This window comes from Bufo gargarizans, chromosome 2 (assembly GCF_014858855.1).
Source record: "Bufo gargarizans isolate SCDJY-AF-19 chromosome 2, ASM1485885v1, whole genome shotgun sequence".
Classification (NCBI taxonomy): Eukaryota; Metazoa; Chordata; class Amphibia; order Anura; family Bufonidae; genus Bufo; species Bufo gargarizans.
The window spans coordinates 370,692,451-370,712,269 of record NC_058081.1 but is presented as its reverse complement, the minus strand read 5'-3'; the positions used below and the strand labels follow the sequence as shown (position 1 = coordinate 370,712,269).

The window sequence follows — 19,819 nt, the reverse complement described above, 5'->3', positions numbered from 1 at the left end:
GACACTGGGCAGCTATGCGATGGCCTTGTAATACTGAATAGGTCTGGATGGCTCTAAAAAAAGGATGGTCTAAGAGAAGAAAAGACTGGGAAATGAGCAGCCCAGGTAATAAGGGAAGAGTGCTGTGCTAAAAGATTTTGCCTGGTTCTTTAAAAGGGTTGTGCAATGAAAAATATTTTACTTTTTTTTTAAACCAACACCAGGATCTGAGTTCTTTTGTAATTCATGTAATTAAATTTTTTATACAACAACTGATTTACTCAATGAAATCTATCTGTATAGCACCATCTTCTGTTTCTTTTCCACCTTACTGAAGTGGTTTCATGTGCTCACAGGAGTGCCACTTGCTTCTCAAACAGCTAATCAGCAGGGGTCCAGGGCGATGGTCCCCCACTGTTCAGATACTGATTACCTATCCAGAGGGTAGGTGATCAGTACAAAAATCTCGGAAAACCCCTTTAAGTGTGCTTCACACAGAATGAGTTCCCAACACAGTGATGATCCTCTAAGTTTACCCTCACACAGTATATCCAAGTAATTGCCCCCTCACAGAGTGATGTCTCCTTAAGTGGCTTCCAAACTTATAATGCCCCCTTAGATTTCTCCACACACAGTGATGCCACCTTAAGAGTTATGCCCCCTTTAGTGACCCCCCCCCCCCCCCCACACCCTTCGATGCCCCCTTTAGTGGCCTACACACACAGTTATTCCCCCGTAGATGGCCCCCTCACAAAGTTATGTTTTCTTAAAGGCCCTACAACTTTTGGGGCAATTTTTTTTATTGCATTGTGCTCATTTTGAGATAAAACTCGTTTTTTTCAATTGGTCTTTATTTAAAAAAACGGAGCCTTTTTTCTGTCAATAGCCGAGGTGCTCTAGAAGCAGCTTCTGGATTTTCTCTCTTTTCCGTCAGTTGGGGAGCTGATGGGCTCTCTTTTAATTTTTTTTCCTGTGGACTAAAGTAAAAGTACCAGTCACACAGTTAGAAAAACAGTTAAACCCTTTGTGACAAAAGGCTCAATATTTTTAATAAAAGCCTATTGAAAATATGATTTTTTGCCAAAAATTTGTAAAATTCAATCATACACAAAAATTGCCTCAGAAGGTATACATAGCCTTTAAGTGAACACTCATGCACCGTTATGCCCCTTTTGTGTCCCTCCCACACATAGTTATTCCCCCCCTGCTCATACGTATCCCCCCCCCTGTTGAGTACCCCTGGAATATGCCAACATGGCGTCATCAAGTGTGTATGCAACAGCATTAGAAAATAATTAAGCTAAATTTATCCAAAAGGTTCACAGTAAGAATTCGTTTCTATGCATTAATGAGGTTAGCTTGACACTTAACACAAAGGTTTGCTGCAACTGTGTAACCGAAAAAATACCACCACTGCTTCAGCATTTAAGTCTATAGCACAAGTTCTTGCATTCTTTTCAGAGTAGTGAGGGAATGACATCAGTTTCAAGCCTCTGTTATTAATGTTTTCCTATGTTCTTTGAATGCAACTATACCTGCTTCACCTTCTTCTGTACATAAATTATGAGGATGTACCTATAAGAATGTGAATATACAAAATCTTTGTCGGCCTGGTAGTGAACATTGAGAGAACAATGCTACTGACAGAACATTCTGAATTCATGTACCCTAAGGCTGGAAGTACACACAGTTTTTGATGCAGTTTTTTTTTTAGGCAAAGCTTGATGTGGATCAAGCAGGAAGCATAAGTTCCTTCTTTATATTTCCCATAGCTATTGAATCCACTTCTGGCTTTAGCTAAATAAAAAAATAAAAAACTGGATGTGTGATTCTAGCCTTAGGGTAAATGAATGGTATGTTCTGAAAAACTTTTCTTAAGAAACATAATCCTAAAGCACCTAAAACAAATACATTTCATTATGTACCTGATGCTTTGTTTATATCTGTAACAGGATTGTTTACTCCATGCCGTTAATAAGAGAAGAATGATATAGAGTGATATGTTCATCCAAAATTCTCTATTCTTCTGTCTTCAAAATCAGGTTAAAAAATCATCATAATTGAAAATCTATAGTATACAGAAGACTGGTTATTGGTAGAGGGTAATTTGGTTCTTAATGAGTCTTCCTTGAGTAAGCATAGATGGTGTGCACGGTTTTAACCCTTTCAGATACATTTAGGTAGGAAGATAAATACATTGTACAAACCAAAAATGAACTAAATGTCTTCTATGCCTCTGTATTACACATGGGAAGGTGAATAGTTTAAGGCTTTTTAGAGCTTTTTGGCAACATGTTTTATTATAACTGTATATTATTAGTGATTATCTTTACAAGTATCAGAGTTAAATGTTATGTCTCAATACTTTCCAAACCAAATTCTTTCGGTCACAAGTCCGCCATAAACTATGGATAATCATATCACTTGAGCACATCTGTAGACAAATTCACAATTAAACTTTAATACAGCATATAAGAGCACACTGGAGAGGCTGGACTGTACAGTATATATCGTTTCTTACATTTTTGTGCTAAACTTCTCAGACCCAACTGTATCTTTATCTTCATGCTCCCATGGGATGGGGTCATTGTTCTCATCAGATAGATTGGCTTCCCTCTCATTCCAGAACTGCTCCACATCTGGTAAAACAGGGATTTCCTTACTATCTTGCCTTCCAAGTTTTTGTTGAGAACAAGACGGCTCCACAGAGCCATTAGTGGTAGGATGCTCAAGAACAAGATCTTGGGAAGAAGTTGAGTCTGGTTGAATCTCTGGAGTCAGTGTGCCTTTATCTTTAACATCATTCTCATCTTTATCTTTTACAACCAAAGATTTTTTGGAGGTGAAACTGCTACAAATGTCTTTGAAGCCTTCTTTAAATTCCTCCAACATGACCAGAAAGATGAATGGATTTATACAAGACAGAGAAAGCATTAAGACTTGAGCTAATGTCCTGAATGCATGAGGAGGACCCCTTAGTGGTTGATGCCAAAACCAGAACCATGATATCCATTCTGGAAGCCACATAATGCAAAATGTAACAGTAACACTTAGCAACATAATTGTGAGCCTCCTGGACCTCATTTGATTTCTTAAATTCTGAGTTTTAGTTCCTCTACGTTGGCACTGGCCATATGCTCTCCAAAAGTAGAAAAATGCACTAGTGAAAGGGATGAAGTATACAAAGAGTGGATAAAGCTCGACGAAAATGTCCATCATCTTTTGAGACTGAGATGGTATGTTTATTAAGCAAATCACGGAGCTGTCATTTTGCTTTGCATCTGTAAAGAAGCACTCGGGTAATGGCAAAACTGAAGCTACGACCCAAGTAGATGTCATAACAGCACAGATGGTTATTTGTGGAATTGTTACTTGCTTGGCTGGATTGCTGGCATATATAAAACAGGATCTTGCAACTATAGCAGTGGTGAAGCTCTTAACTGACATGCAGACATGTATGAACCAGTCTGCAGTTCTGCACATAAACCAACCCACTGTTAAAGTAGACCTTGAGTAGACTGCTGCCCTGAAGGGCACAGAGAACATCAACAACATGAGATCTGAGATGCTGATATTCAGGATCAGAGAGTGGATCAAAGAAGGTTTGGCTTTTCTGGAATTGTAAAGAAAGATGGAGATCACACACAGGTTACCAGCAAGTCCTAGTAAACAGATCAACACCAGTATGGTAGGTATGACAAAAGTCCATTCTCCAAGGTCCAAAGGCTGAAATCCAAATGCATACAGAGTCTGCTTTGAAAGGAAGCTGTTCATAGTGCTGAAGTTGGTCTCCATGTCCTGTAGAGATCTGTGCAGAATGAAGCAGCTTCAGGATCCCCTTGCCTATAACTGATGCTGCAGCACATGCATTTAAGAGTCTGTTGTGCACCTCCTCCTCTTATATACAGGCTGCAGCCATGATTGACAGCAATAAGCCAAATCACATTGGATGCATCATATTAGCAAATAGAATCATCTTATTAGTCAACCCATTTATTATATTTCCTTCTCAATTATTCATAACAGTATTAGACATCATGCAAAGACAAGTCTACTTATTTATGCCTCTATCAAACCTTTAAAATGAAGCTCTACCACATCTAAAAGTCAGAAAGGTTCTTTAATTATTTATTTATTATTTTATGTGATTTAGTGAATAGACAACCCTCTCCATGCTTTTACTTTTGTGTGATGTTTCAGAACATTTTTCATCTGTTTTTATTAAGCTTGATGAATCAGTTTTTGTGAGGCACATTACAGAGATGAGCTAATGGACTCTCTTATTAGGAAAATAATACTAAATAGATTTTGAATGTTCCATAGCAATACATATAGATTAGCTTTTTCAATTTGTTTCATACATACATAAGTTACAAATGCAAGTGTCACTGTATGGTACATTAAATCAACAAACTAAAATTCTTCGTAAATAGCATTAGCAGAATTCTTTCTATGACTCTTAAGCAGGAAAGCAGATGTGCACAAAATTGCATGATATGAGAAACAAGTAATACACATATAGACAAAGGATATGGTGTGACATTTATCCAAGGGATATGAGACAGACAGGCTTATACTGGAAAGTTGGAAACTGAGCAATGTCTGAATGATTTTCTCAACAAGGCAGTAAACGTAGGAGTATCTTACAGTATGGCTGAATTCACACGGTCAGATTTTTCTAAACATTTTTCCAGACGTTTTTGGTTGCTGAAAAGACAGTGGCCAAATGGTTATTGGTAGCTAATAATATGATCTCTACATATATTTCATTTTTGTTTCTGGCATGTTTTATAATTTTTACCTCAGATGGCATTTTTCCAAAATAGCCATCAATGGCTGAACTTAAAATGTCAGACTTTTAGCTAATCACTGGTGGTACATAACAGAAGACCACTGAGACCAGTGATTGGCTTCCGTGGTCACGTGGAGAATATACTGAATATATCTGTTACTGCTGCAACTGTGTAAATAAATACAGCAGAAGAGGAGCAGAGTGGTGGGGGATTAACGGGCAAGTATAGGATCCTTTTTCTTTTTTTCACATTAAGTTGGAAACCCCTTTTAAACTGCCCATACACTATAATTAAAAGTCGGCCATAAATTATATTATAATATTTCTACTGACTACCATTTGAGAATCGGAAATGGCCAACAGCACACTCTTTCTGCTAGCCAGCTTTAATTCTTTCATAATACATTGAAGGGGCTATCCCATGATTAATGTAAAAAATGAAAATCAGACATCATATAGTACATGACAAGCTCTTTCCACCAAAGTTAGAACCAGACCTGTACCTCACATGGATCCAGAGATCTCCCCATTCATTGCTCTGCTAGATTTATATCAAGTTGGCAGCTCATGGGGAGTGTGTTTACTGCTGCAGCTCAGGGGGCATCTCCATTCTTCTGCAGCTCTTTCCCTATTACAGCTCAGGAGTCATGTCTTCTGCTGGAGCTCCCTCCTTATCACAGCTCAGGAGTCAGTTGAAGGATGAAACTGAGCATGTGCAGCTTTCTCAGTGAGTCGGACAAAGAAATAAGAAAAAGAAGAAAGAGCAGATGGCGCTATACACATACTTTTTTAAATAATTCAATGGCTATACAAAATGTCTAACTACATGCAATTACAAAATAATTCCGATCCAGGTGCTGGTTTGAAAATGGTAGAATATTAATTAAAATATTAAAAAATTTGGCGGAGCCTGACCGCTTAGCGCAATGGAGGTCTGAGAAAGAGCTCCCACTTCACAGACCCGCGCTCATAGTTATTAAGACGCCTGATTCTCAACCAAAATGGACAAGATTGGGAAGGACAGACCCAGGGAACCTCCTATGTCCCCCCAGATACAAAAAGGGGCAAGCAGACATGGATCACCTCGTAAAGAAGAAGCTTGTGCGCTCCGCAGTGCGCCTGGACAAGATGGCGCCGAGATCCTCTATGCCTGATTCGCAGTAGGATGAGGATGCCGGAGCAGGTGCTGCACAAAGGGTAAGGGACAGTCTTAGGTAGAAGAGAATAATTGTCTAACAATTTCTTAAAGACTCTCTCACCCAAGCACTAGCTCCCTTGCTACAGGAACTGAGAGAAATGCGACACGATATGCCATCACTAGGCCACCGGGTGGAATCCCTGGAGGCTAATCAGGGCCTACTCTTAGATCACAGCTCAGCCATCTCAAAGTGCATGTAGATTCAGGACCAGACCAGGAAAACCGGAGCAGGAGGAAACATATCCGGTTTAAGGGCCTACCGGAATCAATAGAACCAAATGCACTGCCTGCTGCAGCTTTACAAATTTTCACAGTTCTTTTGGGAGAAGAGAGGGTACAATCAATAACCATTGAACGGACTCACAGATCCCTACAACCACCTCCTGCTAAGGGGGACCAGCCACGCGATGTAGTTTGCAGCCTTCTTAGTTTCTGCAAAACACAGCCCTACTACAAGCCGCAAGGGGCCAGAAAGACTTGATGCACTAGGGCGTTCCTATACAGCTATACCAGACTATAGCTCCCTCAACGCTGTACATATTCTTTAAAGCCACTTACAGATTACCTACGGAGCCACAAAATAATCTATCATTGGCTCTATCCCTTCGGCCTAAATTTTACCACAGAGGGGAAATGCTGCACCATCCATATGCCGTTGGACCTGCCTGCAGTGTGGTCACATCTGGGAATTGAACCTCTGCAGATGGACTCGTGGCTACCTTTAGATAGCATCGCCATGAAGCTACCTCCTCTGCCTAGGATGGATCCGTGGTCGGTGGTCTCCAAGCACAAGCGAACAGCTGTCAGGAAGATCAAGAACTGACTTCATATTTTTTAGATAGCAGTGACAGGCTTGTTACTCTACCTTATTTACTATACCTTAAGGCACCAAGTATCAGTATCATTATACCTGTCCTTCTTACGTATCTCTATATGGGTTTGCCGCCTGTGGTGGTGTAGAGTCTCCAGGAGGGCACTTAGATAATGGCCTCTCTACAACAGGTGGGGGCCGCACTGCTGCGGATGGCAAGCTCTAACACTCAAGACGTATATAAGTACTCTTAGTAAACCTGGGGTTCTTACTGTTTCACTAGCTTACTTTGCTTATTCCTATGACATAATATATGCTTTAATAGGAGCACACACGGTGTATTTTCTCAAGTGCGCCAGACCTACTGTGAGGCAGTGAGAATTTAGCTTTTTAATGGTTCATTGTTACTTAGTAAGGGGCGTGGGTCTGCGGTGCCAGATTAGGATGCACATTAACCATCCTCTGCCCCCGCACACACACATTCTAGCAGGAGACAGAGAAATCCATCTCTCGTCTCACCATTCATGTTGTGTCTCATGGACAACTATATTGATGGCCATGATTACTATTGTAATTAGACTGAACCCAGTTCTTTTGTTCAGGAGTTTAATTATGTTGATTGTATTTCACGATATTACTCAGGTCGCTCCCGGGATCACCCATCTCAGTGGATACGCTCTTCAAAACCTCCCTTCACCATGGCAACCATAACCACTACATCTTTCAATGTCAGAGGATTCAACACACCGCAAAAAAGGTCACAGGTAATCACTCTCCTGAGGAAGTGCAAAACAGATATTTGCTTCCTACATGAGACTCATCTCAAAACCAATAGAATCCCCAATCTACCTCACACATGGTTCCATTCAACCTATAGGACGGCTGCGAGGGGAGTTAGCATAGCCATTGCTAGGAAAGTTCCCTTTGAACCTGTACGGACTCAGGCAGACCCAGAAGGACGCTTTATCTTTGTAAAGGGGAAAATTGGCCACGTCTTGGTTTCGCTGGCCAGTCTATATGCCCTCAATAGGAAACAACACAAGTGGATTAAATACACATTTTCTAAGTTTCAAGCCTTTGCTGAGGGTATCAGGATAGTGGGAGGAGACATAAATATCTCCTTAAATCCGACTGTGGACACTTCTATGGGAACCTCAGCCGCCTCACAAAAGACTGTCGGAGGTATCCAAAAAGTCCTCAGGGAGACCCTCTTAGAGGGCTCTGAATGCAACCACTAGGGACTTTCTACTCTCAAGTACACCATACATTCCAAAGGCTGGACTATATATTTATTCCAGAGAACCAGTTGGATATGCTCCTAAGCTCCAATATAGGTCATATGACAGTTTCGGACCATGCCCCTATCTCCACTACCCTTTCCTTTTCTTCCATCCCTGCCAGAGAATGGATCTGGTGACTTAATGTGACTCTACTAGACTCCGATGAGGCTCTGATCAACATCCATAACAAGCTAACTCACTATTTTCAGGATAATAACCCTTCAGACACCGCCCAGACCATAGTCTGGGAAGCACATAAGGCATTCATCAGGGGAGAATTTATAGCCTAAGCCACTAAAGTCAAGAGGGAGAGACAGAAACTATTGAACTCATTAGTCCCAAATAGCATCTTTAGAAACCATCCAAAAACAATCCAAAGTGGGGAAAAAAATGGAAGAATTACTAGTCCTACAACAAAGGTTAAAAGAACTACTTAATTTCAGGTGTGCTAAAGCGCATCAGTATGTGAGGTTTAAATATCATGCTCACGGGGATAAGGGGAATAAATTGATGACCCATTTAGGAAAAAAAAAAAAAAAGAAGCCCAATTTATAATAAGTATCAAAACCCACTCAGGTTCTATAACAACTGAAACCAGACATATTGCTAAGGAATTTAACCACTTTTACCACCAGTTATATAACATTCAGCCTCATGCACTACTAACAGCAGATCATTCCCGCATTTACTGCTTCCTGAAAGATCAAAATTTACCAACCATTACAGATGAGGAAAGTTCTTCTCTCCAATCTCGCCAGAAGAAATATCTAAAATCATCACTTCCATGCCTGTTGGCAAGACCCCTGGCCCTGATGTGTTACCTGCAGGATATTATAAAAAAAACTTTTACCAACTCTTCTCCCACATATCACAACCTGGTCCTAAGCTTTAATGGAAGGAGAACATATACTGAAGCAAGCTTTAGAGGCAACAATAACAATATTGCCTAAAGAGGGCAACGATGCGGGGGTCTCTGGTAATTACAGGCCTATATCTCTCTTAAACTTGGATGTGAAGATCTAGGCCAAACTATTAGCGACTAGGCTAAACAGGATTATCCCCAAGAAAATACAACCAGACCAAGCAGGCTTTGTAGCAGGAAGGGAGGGGAACTTCAATGCTCGTGGCGCAATTAAAGCAGCTACTGACAAAAAACCTCCCCCTAACGCTGGGTTCACACCTAGGCGTTTCTCAAACGCGCGTTTCTATGCGCGTTTTTGTCGCGCGTTTTTATGCGCGTTTTTTTTAATAGTGAACGCGCGTTTGGGTGATTGACAGCAGTGTTGTCCAAAGAGTCTATGGCCCAAACGCGCGTCAAACGCGCCAAAAAAAGCTCCTGTACTTGTTTGAGCGTCGGGCGTTTTACAGCGCGATCGTACGCGCTGTAAAACGCCCAGGTGAGAACCATTCCCATAGGGAATCATTGGTTCTTGCCTGTTGTGCGTTTTACAGCGCATAGGAACGCGCTGTAAAACGCTCAGGTGTGAACCCAGCGTTATTCTTCTCGGCACAGACACGGAGAAAGCGTTTGATAGGGTCAATTAGTTGTTTATGCAATGCACATTACATAGATTTGGGATCCCAGACTCCTTCATCCGAGCAATAATGTCTTTGTATTATAATCCTAGTGCCAGAGTCCGCGTCAATGGCACGCTTTCAGAAATCTTTGACATAAACAATGGCACTTTTTATTATTATCATGGAAACCTTACTACAAGACATTAGGGACAATCGATCTATAAGAGGTCTGACAATTGGGAGGGAGGAACATAAGTGTGCTGCCTTTGCAGATGATTTGCTATTAATGCTCACAAACCCCACTCAAGCTTTCCCAGTGCTTATGAACATATTCTAAATCTTCGGAGCCTTAGCCAACTTCAAAATTAATTATACCAAATCAGAAGCATTAAATATAACTCTCCCAACACAACAGGAATAGGACCTTTGATGACGTCACTGCGATCATCACATGGTCCATCACATGATATTTTACTATGGTGATGGATCATGTGATGAATGCAGTGACGTCATCAAAGGTCCTATTCCTCAAAGAAGAAGACAGAAGAGATGCCGGCTGCGCGAACAAGTGGATTAAGGTTAGTTAAATTATTATAAATTTTTTTTAACCCCTCCAGCGCTATTTGACTATGCATTCTGTATTCAGAATGCTATTATGTTCCCTTATAACCATGTTATAAGGGAAAATAATACAATCTACACAACCTTGAACCCAAACCTGAACTTCTGTGAAGAAGTTCGGGTCTGGGTACCACAGTAAGTTTTTTATCACGCGCGTGCAAAACACATTGCACCCGCGCGATAAAAACTGAACAACGGAACGCAATCGCAGTCAAAACTGACTGCAATTGGGTACCTACTCGCGCGGGTTTGCCGCAACGCATCCGGACCTTATCCGGATACTCTCGTGTGAAAGAGGCCTAAGAGTTTCACTCTTTCAGGATCCTGGGCACTTGGACATGGACGATAATTTCTGCCTTGGATTTGGTGTGGAATCTGCACCAAATCCATGATGAATTCACTGGTCATGGATTTGGCTGCAAACTCTGCCATTTTCTTCCTACTGCAAAGCTTGACATCCAAAGTAAAAAATACATAACTTTTCCACACAAGAATTTGGATTAAAAAATCTTCAGCATGCTCTGATATTTGTGTGAAAATTTTCCAGTACATGTGGTGGATGGAGCTTTTAATGCGCCTTTCACTTGAATTATGCTGTAAATTGCTCAAAACTGCAACTAATTGAAGGCTTTAGATAAAATTGCATAAGCGCAATAAATGATGCAGTTAGATCACCGGCAATGCAGCCAGTAAACTTAAGATGATGACTATGGCAGGAGTTATGTAGAGCAGCACTTACCTATGGACACTGGTGGACTGGCCATAGAGCCCCACCAAGAATATTCCCAGTGGGCAGCCGAAGCCCACTGCACGCCACGTATACAGTATAATGCTCTGAGGGTTTAGGACCTATGTACCCAGCCAGCAGCAGGTGCCCTGCTGTAGTCCGTACACCAAAATCAAATGCTCCATGAATAGAAGTCCACACGTATAGGGATCCACTATCCCTCCCTCAGCCCATACAAAAAAGGCAAGGACTTCAAATAGTCATCCAACAAGCTTCTTGTTAATTTAAATTTGCATTACAAACCTTATAATATATTCACCCCCTGGTGCATATTCCATTTCAAGTCCATAAGGATTCAGCTATTGCTTTTCCTCAGTGGCACACAACAGCAGAGGTACATGGACCATGTTGAATGCTACCCACGACTTGGGAGGGAACTCTGACCCGTTTCTCAAGAGGCTACCTATTTACATTCTACTATGGCTACAACAACAACAACAACAGGGGCTTTTACCCACAATTCTTATTTTATATGATATATATTTTATTACATATCATATGAAGTCACCTTGTTGGTGTCTCACAGCAGCTTAAAAACACACTACATAGCACAATAAACCTGACAAATCATACAGGGGTGCATGTAACACTTCAATGCAGGGAGATTTAAAAGCAAGCATAAATATAAAATAACGGTATTTATGGCATGTCTTGAGCAATAATAGGAGAAGGGGGAGCGATGCTGTTTTCAACCCTTGTACATACAAAATACAGTCCATAGAAAGGATGCATGTGTCCACCAGTCCAATCCCAAACTTGTCAGAGTTCAGTATGTCCAATGCTTATCCACACTGCAAAAAAGAACCCTACAAAACACCATGTGGATGATTAAGAGGCATACACCTCCTAATAAATTAGATGTCTCTTTCAGTGGTCTACGCAACTAATTACAAAGCAATGGCAGCTATGAGTTGGCGTAGATTTGCACTATTACAAGTTATAATAAAGCATAGCTGTAACCCCTTCCAATAAACTCCTCCCACTTTAGGTTTGAGAGGTGAAAGCGGCATACAAAAGTCTCACATTTTGGCGTATAACGATAAGCGGTCCATTCTCCAGCAGTATACAGTATATACACAGGTCTATTAACAGGCTGTATACAGTTTATACACCAGTCCATTCCCCAGCAGTGTACAGTATATACACCGGTCTATTCTCAGGCAGTATACAGTATATACACCAGTTCATTCTCCAGCATTGTATAGTATATACGCCAGTCCATTCTCTCTATTCTCAGGCAGTATGCAGTACATACACCAGTCCATTCTCCAGCAGTGTACAGTATATACGCCGGTCCATTCCCCAGCAGTGTACAGTATATACACCGGTCTATTCTCAGGCAGTATACACACCAGTCCATTCTCCAGCAGTGTACAGTATATACGCTGGTCCATTCCCCAGCAGTGTACAGTATATACACCGGTCTATTCTCAGGCAGTATACAGTATATACACCAGTTCATTCTCCAGCATTGTACAGTATTTAAAGTGTACAGTATATACGCCAGTCCATTCTCTCTATTCTCAGGCAGTATACAGTATATACACCATCCATTGTCCAGCAGTGTACAGTATATACGCCGGTCAATTCCCCAGCAGTGTACAGTATATACACCGGTCTATTCTCAGGCAGTATACAGTATATACACCGGTCCATTGTCCAGCAGTGTACAGTATATACGCCGGTCCATTCCCCAGCAGTGTACAGTATATACACCGGTCTATTCTTAGGCAGTATACAGTATATACACAAGTCCATTCTCCGCCAGTGTACAGTATATACACCAGTCCATTCTCCAGCATTGTACAGTATATAAAGTTTAGTGAGGCTACACAAAAGTGTCAGACCATAGAGCAATGGTGCTTACAGCTGATATAGACTCACCCGCTATACTGAAAAACAATAATAGTATTCAGAAAGCTGGGCACTCAATTATGATGAACAAAAGGAAATGGATCGCACATCCACTGCAAATGCTATGATCTCATCCCTGCGTTCCTGCAGGAGACAGCACTGAATAGCGCATGTGTACCACATCCAAGCTACATGCTAAATGAGGCATTAGTGTACATTTTGATCAAAAGGCAATAAGCCCACTCACCATGCCAAGGTTGCCTCTATGAGTGGGTCCTAACCTAAATTTGGCACGGCGACCACCAGCGCTGTGGCGCCATCCCGGCCGGCGGCGGGACCCAGTGGCCAAACAGCACCCCTGCTGCCGCCATACCTAGCTCTGGGCCCCACCAACCAGCCAGAAAAACAGCATAGTGACCCCCGTGCAGCACCGCACCATGTGAACAGTTGTCAAAGCTCACCTGCTCTGAAGCTCACAGGAACTCCAACTGAGAGCATGATAGGCTAATTTAACCCCTACTACAGAATACTAGGCTAATTAAAATCACCTGGCTAGTGGAAGGAGTGCTGATCCAGGGACAGAAACTCTATGTAATGAACAATTGGAGCAAAAAAGGAAATGGATCGCACATCCACTGCTAATGCTATGATCTCATTCCTGCAAATCTGCAGGAAACAGCACTAAATAGCGCATGTGTACCACCTCCAGGTGAGCAGGTGAGCTTTGACAACTGTTCACATGGTGCGGTGCTGCATGGGGGCCACTGTGCTGTAGCGCCGCGCCAATTTTAGGTTAGGACCCACTCATAGAGGCAACCTTGGCGTGGTGAGTGGGCTTATTGCCTTTACACATGCGCTATTTAGTGCTGTCTCCTGCAGGAACGCAGGGATGAGATCATAGCATTAGCAGTGGATTTGCGATTCATTTCTTCTTTTCTCTCATTTTTGGGCACTCAATTATACTTGGAACCAAACAATATAATTTAATGTGCAATAAACAAGAAACAGCCATAACATACCATAAAATGCATAAAATATCGTTAAAAAAATCGTCCTGAGCAAAAATATTCCAAATAGTCTCTCTTCTTATGATTTGAGAACCAAACTCATATCACGTGTGCGGCGTCCCACTACACAGGCCCAAAAAAATTGTGTCCAAATTCAAGTCCAACAACAGCGATCTTACAGGGGTATTGATATGCCATATGTATGCCGTTAGTCCTGAGACACTAGTTTTGTAATGGTAATAAATACACTTACGTGTCCGCGATTTCACCCTTCGATTATACCACACTAATTCGCATCACACGCTGACCTGCAGACATGTATCGATGTCGGTTAGAATTGAGACTGATGACATCCTCACATGGGAGGGCGGTTCAATCTTTCACAGCTTACGACTTATAGTTGGTGGTGACCCTGTGTTATTTCCTTAAATATTCACGTAGCGATGCTGTGGTGTAAAAGAAAATATAAAATCCAATTTCTGTAATTCGAAGTCCTCCTTAATCAAGATTAGGGGGGCGGTGGTACCAAACGCGTTTCGGGACTGTGTAGCATCCCTTCCTCAGTGGTACCACTGAGATCATAGAGGGAGAGTGTAGGGAGACAGTAGGGAGATTGCAGGTTGAGTGTAATCACTCTGTACTTCACGTTCTAGTGCACCCACATTCAGAGTTAAGGTAGATTTAGACAAGCCAATAACTGAACCAATTCTGGGCACCAGATCGAGCTGTCTAAATATTGATCTGCTGCCCAGAAACAATTATTCTGTGTGGGGACGAGGGATTGCAATAGCGATCCCTTGTCCTCATAGTGTGAAGGAGATCGTTGCATGTAAATGCAGCAGTCTCTTTCACTAAGTGAGCAGCTGACTGTCTGGAAGGAACGCTTCCTTCCCAACAATTGGCCGCTCCATCGGCCCGTGTAAACCCTTCCCGACAATTGGCTGCTCCATCGGTCCGTGTAAACCCGCCTTTAATGCTTTATTTTAGTGATACAGTTAGTATGCCTAAGTATGTAAGGCAGGTATAATCGCCAACGGCGATTCAGAGTTAATCCCTTTGGTGATACAGTTATGTAAAATCCGTATTCCAGGACGGTGTCATTTCTTTTCCCTTTACATATGTGCAGTCGAGTGAAATTGAGTATAGCGAATGCCTTCTCTCTACTGTTGCTTTACATAGTGTCAGCATGATACCACCCTTAAATACTTCGCCTTGTACATGTGTGTAATGGAACAATGACAATCCGGTGTGGGTGGGTGGCCTGTTTTATTTAAAGAACAGAGATTTATCAAAGTCTGATCTTCACAACACATTTTTGTGGAAGTGTATCATGGCACAAACAGAGGAGATATCTGAGGACCTCAGAAGAATTGTTGTTGATGCTCATCAGGCTGAAAATGGTTACAATACCATCTCAATAGTTTGGACTTCAAAATCCACAGTCAGACAGATTGTGTAGAGATGGGGGAAATTCAAGCACACAATTACCCTCCTAAAGAAAAAGGTATGTAATAGTCTGCAAGGTCACAAGGGAACCCAAGGTAACCTATAAGCAACTAAACATTAAGGAATTTCAGACATTAGCTAATGTTGATGCTCATGAGTCCACATCAAGTGGACACTGAAGAACAATGTACTGCGTGGTAGGGTTGCAAGGAAAAAGCCACTGCTGTCAAAAAAGAACATTGATGTCCATCTTCAATTTAATAAAGATCACTTGGACAAACTAGAAGATTATTGGAACAATGTTTTGTGGACAGATGAGACCAAAATATTACTTTTTGGTCAAAATGAGAAGCATTATGTTTGAAAGGAAAACACTGATTATAGGATAAAAAACAAATCCCATCTGTGAAACATGGTGGCAGTATCATAGTTTGCAATCAGGATGGCTTGTCATCATTGATGGAACAATGAATTCTGAGTTATGCCAGCAAATTTTAAAAAAGAATGACAGAACATCTGTCCAGTAGCTGAATCTCTAGAGAATGTGAGTCATGCAGCAAGACAACGACCCTAAGCACACAAGTTGTTCTACCAAAGAATGGTAAAAGAAGAATAAGGTCAGAAACAGACAAGCGAGTTCAGTGCAAGAAACTCGCTGCATGTGGCAGAGTGGGTTTCTTGTCCTGAACTCGGTCATCTGTGTATGGACTAAAGTTTTGGAATGACCTAGTCAAAGTCCTGACTTTAATTCAATAGAGAGGAATGGACAAAAATTTCTCCAAGCCGCTGTGCAAAACTAATCAACAATTGCCAGAAACATTTAGTTGCAGTTATTTCTACAGGAGATACTGAAAGCAAAGTGCGGTGGAATATTGTGGCGCTATATAAATACATTTTATTATTATTATTATTATTATTACATAATTTTGCCACTCACAGACATAAGATATTCCATCCTTTTTCTTTAATAAAAAAAATGACCAAGCCAATTTTGTTGACTTATTTGATTGATTTTGTTATCTACGTTTAGGACTTAATTTAAAAATCTATATTGTTTTGAGTCTGAAACATGGGTACAACTATAGCCATAACTCTTGCTATGGGGCCCAGAGGCTAAGCGTGCCCTATGAAGTGCTTGAACATTGTAGGAAACAATATACTGTAGCAGCCTTTTGCTATAATATGGATTTTCTGATATATAGTGCTATTATACATTCCTTTAAATATTACTATTAGCGTTGAGTGAACTTCTGTTTTCAAGTTCGGTGTATAAGGTTTGGGTTCAGGTTATATCAGAATTTCGTTATGGATTCCGTTACCACAGACATAAGCTGCTGTTTTAATTTTTTATTGCATTAGGTGGAAGGACCCCATCTTATTCTGCTATGGAACCCTATGAATTATAGTTATGCCCCTGGTCAGAAATTTAGAAAATTCTGAGGGGTTCATAAACTTTCAAGCACCACTGTCAGTATAATATGGTTATCTTGTTTTTTTCTTGTGGCATTTCCCAGATGGTGTTTAGTCGTGTGTCATTTCATAGATGACTTGGCTCATATTACTAAGGTTTTGGGACATTATTATAACTAGAGATGAGCGAATTTCTCTTTTTTTCCCCGAAAAGATTAGAACCCCCCCCCCAGCTATTTCCTGGCTGCAGAGAGCCTGTATAGTGGTGTAGAACACTGTGCCTTGCAGTAATACGCATAGGGAGTCTTCTGTGGTAGTGAAACAATACTGTGAGTCAGTATGACACGCACATGACAGTTGTCACTCTTAGAATAACTGCACACTTCGCTTATTTTGGCAGTTACGGGGCCAAAACTGACCAAATAACTCAAGTGAACTCAGCCTTACAGGTTGATGTTAGAGCCAGGTATAAAGAACAGTACAGAGGCCCAATATCCTACTGTAGCATCAGCTGATTCCACCTAGATGTCTACAGAACCTGTTCTATTAAACACTTATACAAGTAGAGCCCCCCTGACAGAGTGGAGAGGGTGTCAGCAGTAAGTTTGTGTTGACGTCACTGATTAGTTTGCCCTTTCTCTGATCCGTCAGAACAATAACCCCCCAAAAAACGGATCCAGTCAGCTGAAAATCCGCTTTCACCCTGTCAGCATTTGGTCAGTAATCCATAACTATTGCTAAAGCCAAAAAAACATGAGTGGATCCAAAACAGAGATGACACATGAATGGAATATTTGCATGTCTTCTGTGTTTTGTACCCACTCCTGCTTTAGGCTACCAATTCATACAGTAAGCCAATTCTGATGGGACCATACAGGCCTTACAGCTGCTACACAGACAGGATCCGTTGTGCGTCTCATTTTTCCTTCCTTCTAACAGATCAGAAGAAGGGTCAAATAAATAATTATCTCAACCAGGCCAAAAAGGCAAAATAGTGACCCAGTCATGGAATGAGGAGGGTGGTAGAACAGCTTGAGGAGTCCACAGAGTGGCCCAATGACATTGTGTTGAGGTAGCAGCAGCATGAGAAGACCACAGAGTGGCCCAGTGACATAGTGTGGAGGTGGCAGCAGCAGCATGAGGAGGCCACAGAATGGCAAGGTGACATAGTGTGGAGGTGGCAGCAGCAGCATGAGGAGGCCACAGAGTGGCACAATGACAGAGTGTGTAGGTGGCAGCAGCAGCATGTGGAGGCCACAGACTGGCCAGGTGACATAGCATGGAGGTGGCAGCAGCAGCAGCATGAGGAGGCCACAGACTGGCAAGGTAACATAGTGTTGAGTTAGCAGCAGCAGGGTGTAAAAAAAGGCCCCCATTTTGGACCGGTAGCTAGTGTCCAACAAGGTGGAGAGCCAGAAGTCATCCCTCTGCTGAATGGTGACAATTTGGCTGTCACTACACAAGCAAGTGAGCATGCAGAGGGCAATTTGTGCAAGTGACTTGGAGGGACTCCCTGCCTCCATCTCCACTGCATACTGCCATGGTGTGCCTGGATCATCTGCCTCGTCTTCTTCATCTCCCTCTTGCTCCTCCGGCTGCTCCTGATCCTCCTCTCCTGTCACCTGTGTAGAAAAATAACCCCTTTCGCTACACATTGCTTGTGCTCCAATGTCGTCCTCCTCCTCAAGTTCAGCCCCCACAGGGCTCATGTGGCCGTGAGATGTAAGCGCCACGTCTCCAGTCCCCTGACCAGCCAGATTTAACAGCATCTATTCCAGGATATGAAGCAGTAGAATAACGTTGCTCATCCTGTAGTCCTGGCGACTGATAAATAACATGGCATCCTCAAAGGGCCTGAGCAAACTGCAGGTGTCACGCATGAGCTGCACTGGCTGACATCGAAGTTACACAGGGGAGTACTCCTGTCCACTTGGATCATCAAGAAATCGTTTATGGCCTTTCTCTATTCGTATAGTCGATCCAACATATAGAGGGTGGAAATGTTGCATATCAGCCTATGTTGGGGTGCGCCGTTCTGCTGCTGCAGCTCAAGGCTGGTGTGCTTGGCAGTGTACGAGTGGCTGAAGTGCATGAAAAGTTTCCTGGCCATTTTTAGGATGTCTTGCAGATGGGTGGAAGACTTCAGGAACTGCTTGACAACCAGATTGAACACTTGCGCCATGCAGGGCACATGGCTCAGCCCTCCTTGATGCAGCGCCGACACCATGTTCTTCCCATTGTCAGTCACCATGGTTCCAATTTTGAGTTGTTGCGGAGAAAGCTAGGATTCGATTTCTTGATGAAAGACATGGAGCAGTTCCTCCCCTGTGTGACTCATTTCGCCCAGGCAAACAAGGAGTAAAACAGTGTAACACAGCCATGCCCTGCACATATGGTATGCTGGAGGAGCACTGTAAATTGTCCCTGCAGTGGAGGCTGAGGACGCGGTGGAGGATGAGGCAGAGGCAGACATTGTCGCAGGACCAACGGCATGAGAACGTGGAGGCGAAAGAGGTGCCACCTGGCCAAGTTGCTGGTTTGGCTGGGCAGGAACCACATTTACCCAGTGGGTCGAAAAGGACGTATATTGTCCATGACCGTAGTTACAGCTCAACATGTCGGAGCTGCCGTGCACTTTGTCAGACACCGACAGGCTCATGGACTGGCCCACCTTCTGTTCTACATATTTGTGCAGGGCTGGTACTGCCTATTTGGCAAATAAATTATGGTTTGGAACTCTCCACCTTGGCTGGGCACAAACCATCAGTTCTCTGAAAGGTGCAGAGTCCACCATTTGGAAAGAGAGGTACTGCAGCACCAGCAACTTGGCCAGGAGCACGTTCAGCTTCTGCGCCGTTGGATGAGTGTACGCATACTGTTGTCTCTTGGAAATAGCTTCGGTGATCGATTACTGACAGAATGATTGACGAGGAGTAGGAGGGTGAGGAGCAGGAGCATCAGGACCGGTAGATGATGGGAAGGACAGACAGCTCCCTTCGGCTGTGGTAGTGGAGCCTTGACTGCCTGAAATCGGGTGCGTGCCACTGGGTGATGTAGCAGTTGCTGCGGCAGGCTCGACCACAACATTAGAGCCACAGTTCTCTCATGCCACTTTA

General features: G+C 42.5%; 1 protein-coding gene across 1 annotated transcript; it reads right to left on the bottom strand.

The window, feature by feature from the left end:
• Positions 1–2,394: 2,394 nt before the first annotated feature.
• Positions 2,395–7,340, bottom strand: GPR151 (G protein-coupled receptor 151). Its single transcript, XM_044277254.1, has 4 exons — positions 7,300–7,340; positions 4,627–4,686; positions 2,501–3,787; positions 2,395–2,413 (listed from the first exon to the last, which is right to left on the bottom strand). Exons 1-4 carry the CDS (start codon positions 7,338–7,340, stop codon positions 2,395–2,397), a joined length of 1,407 nt encoding a protein of 468 aa, XP_044133189.1.
• Between the last annotated feature and the right edge of the window lie 12,479 nt (positions 7,341–19,819).

Bases quoted from the DNA above. Each gene is read 5' to 3' on its own strand.
- GPR151 (XM_044277254.1), bottom strand. From the start codon at position 7,340: ATGGCCATCAATATAGTTGTCCATGAGACACAACATGAATG. The intron at 4,687-7,299 runs GTGAGACGAGAG...CTGTCTTTTCAG, and splicing joins CATGAGACACAACATGAATG to CAACCAAAAACGTCTGGAAA. The intron at 3,788-4,626 runs GTAAGATACTCC...CATTCTGCACAG, and splicing joins CGTGTGAATTCAGCCATACT to ATCTCTACAGGACATGGAGA.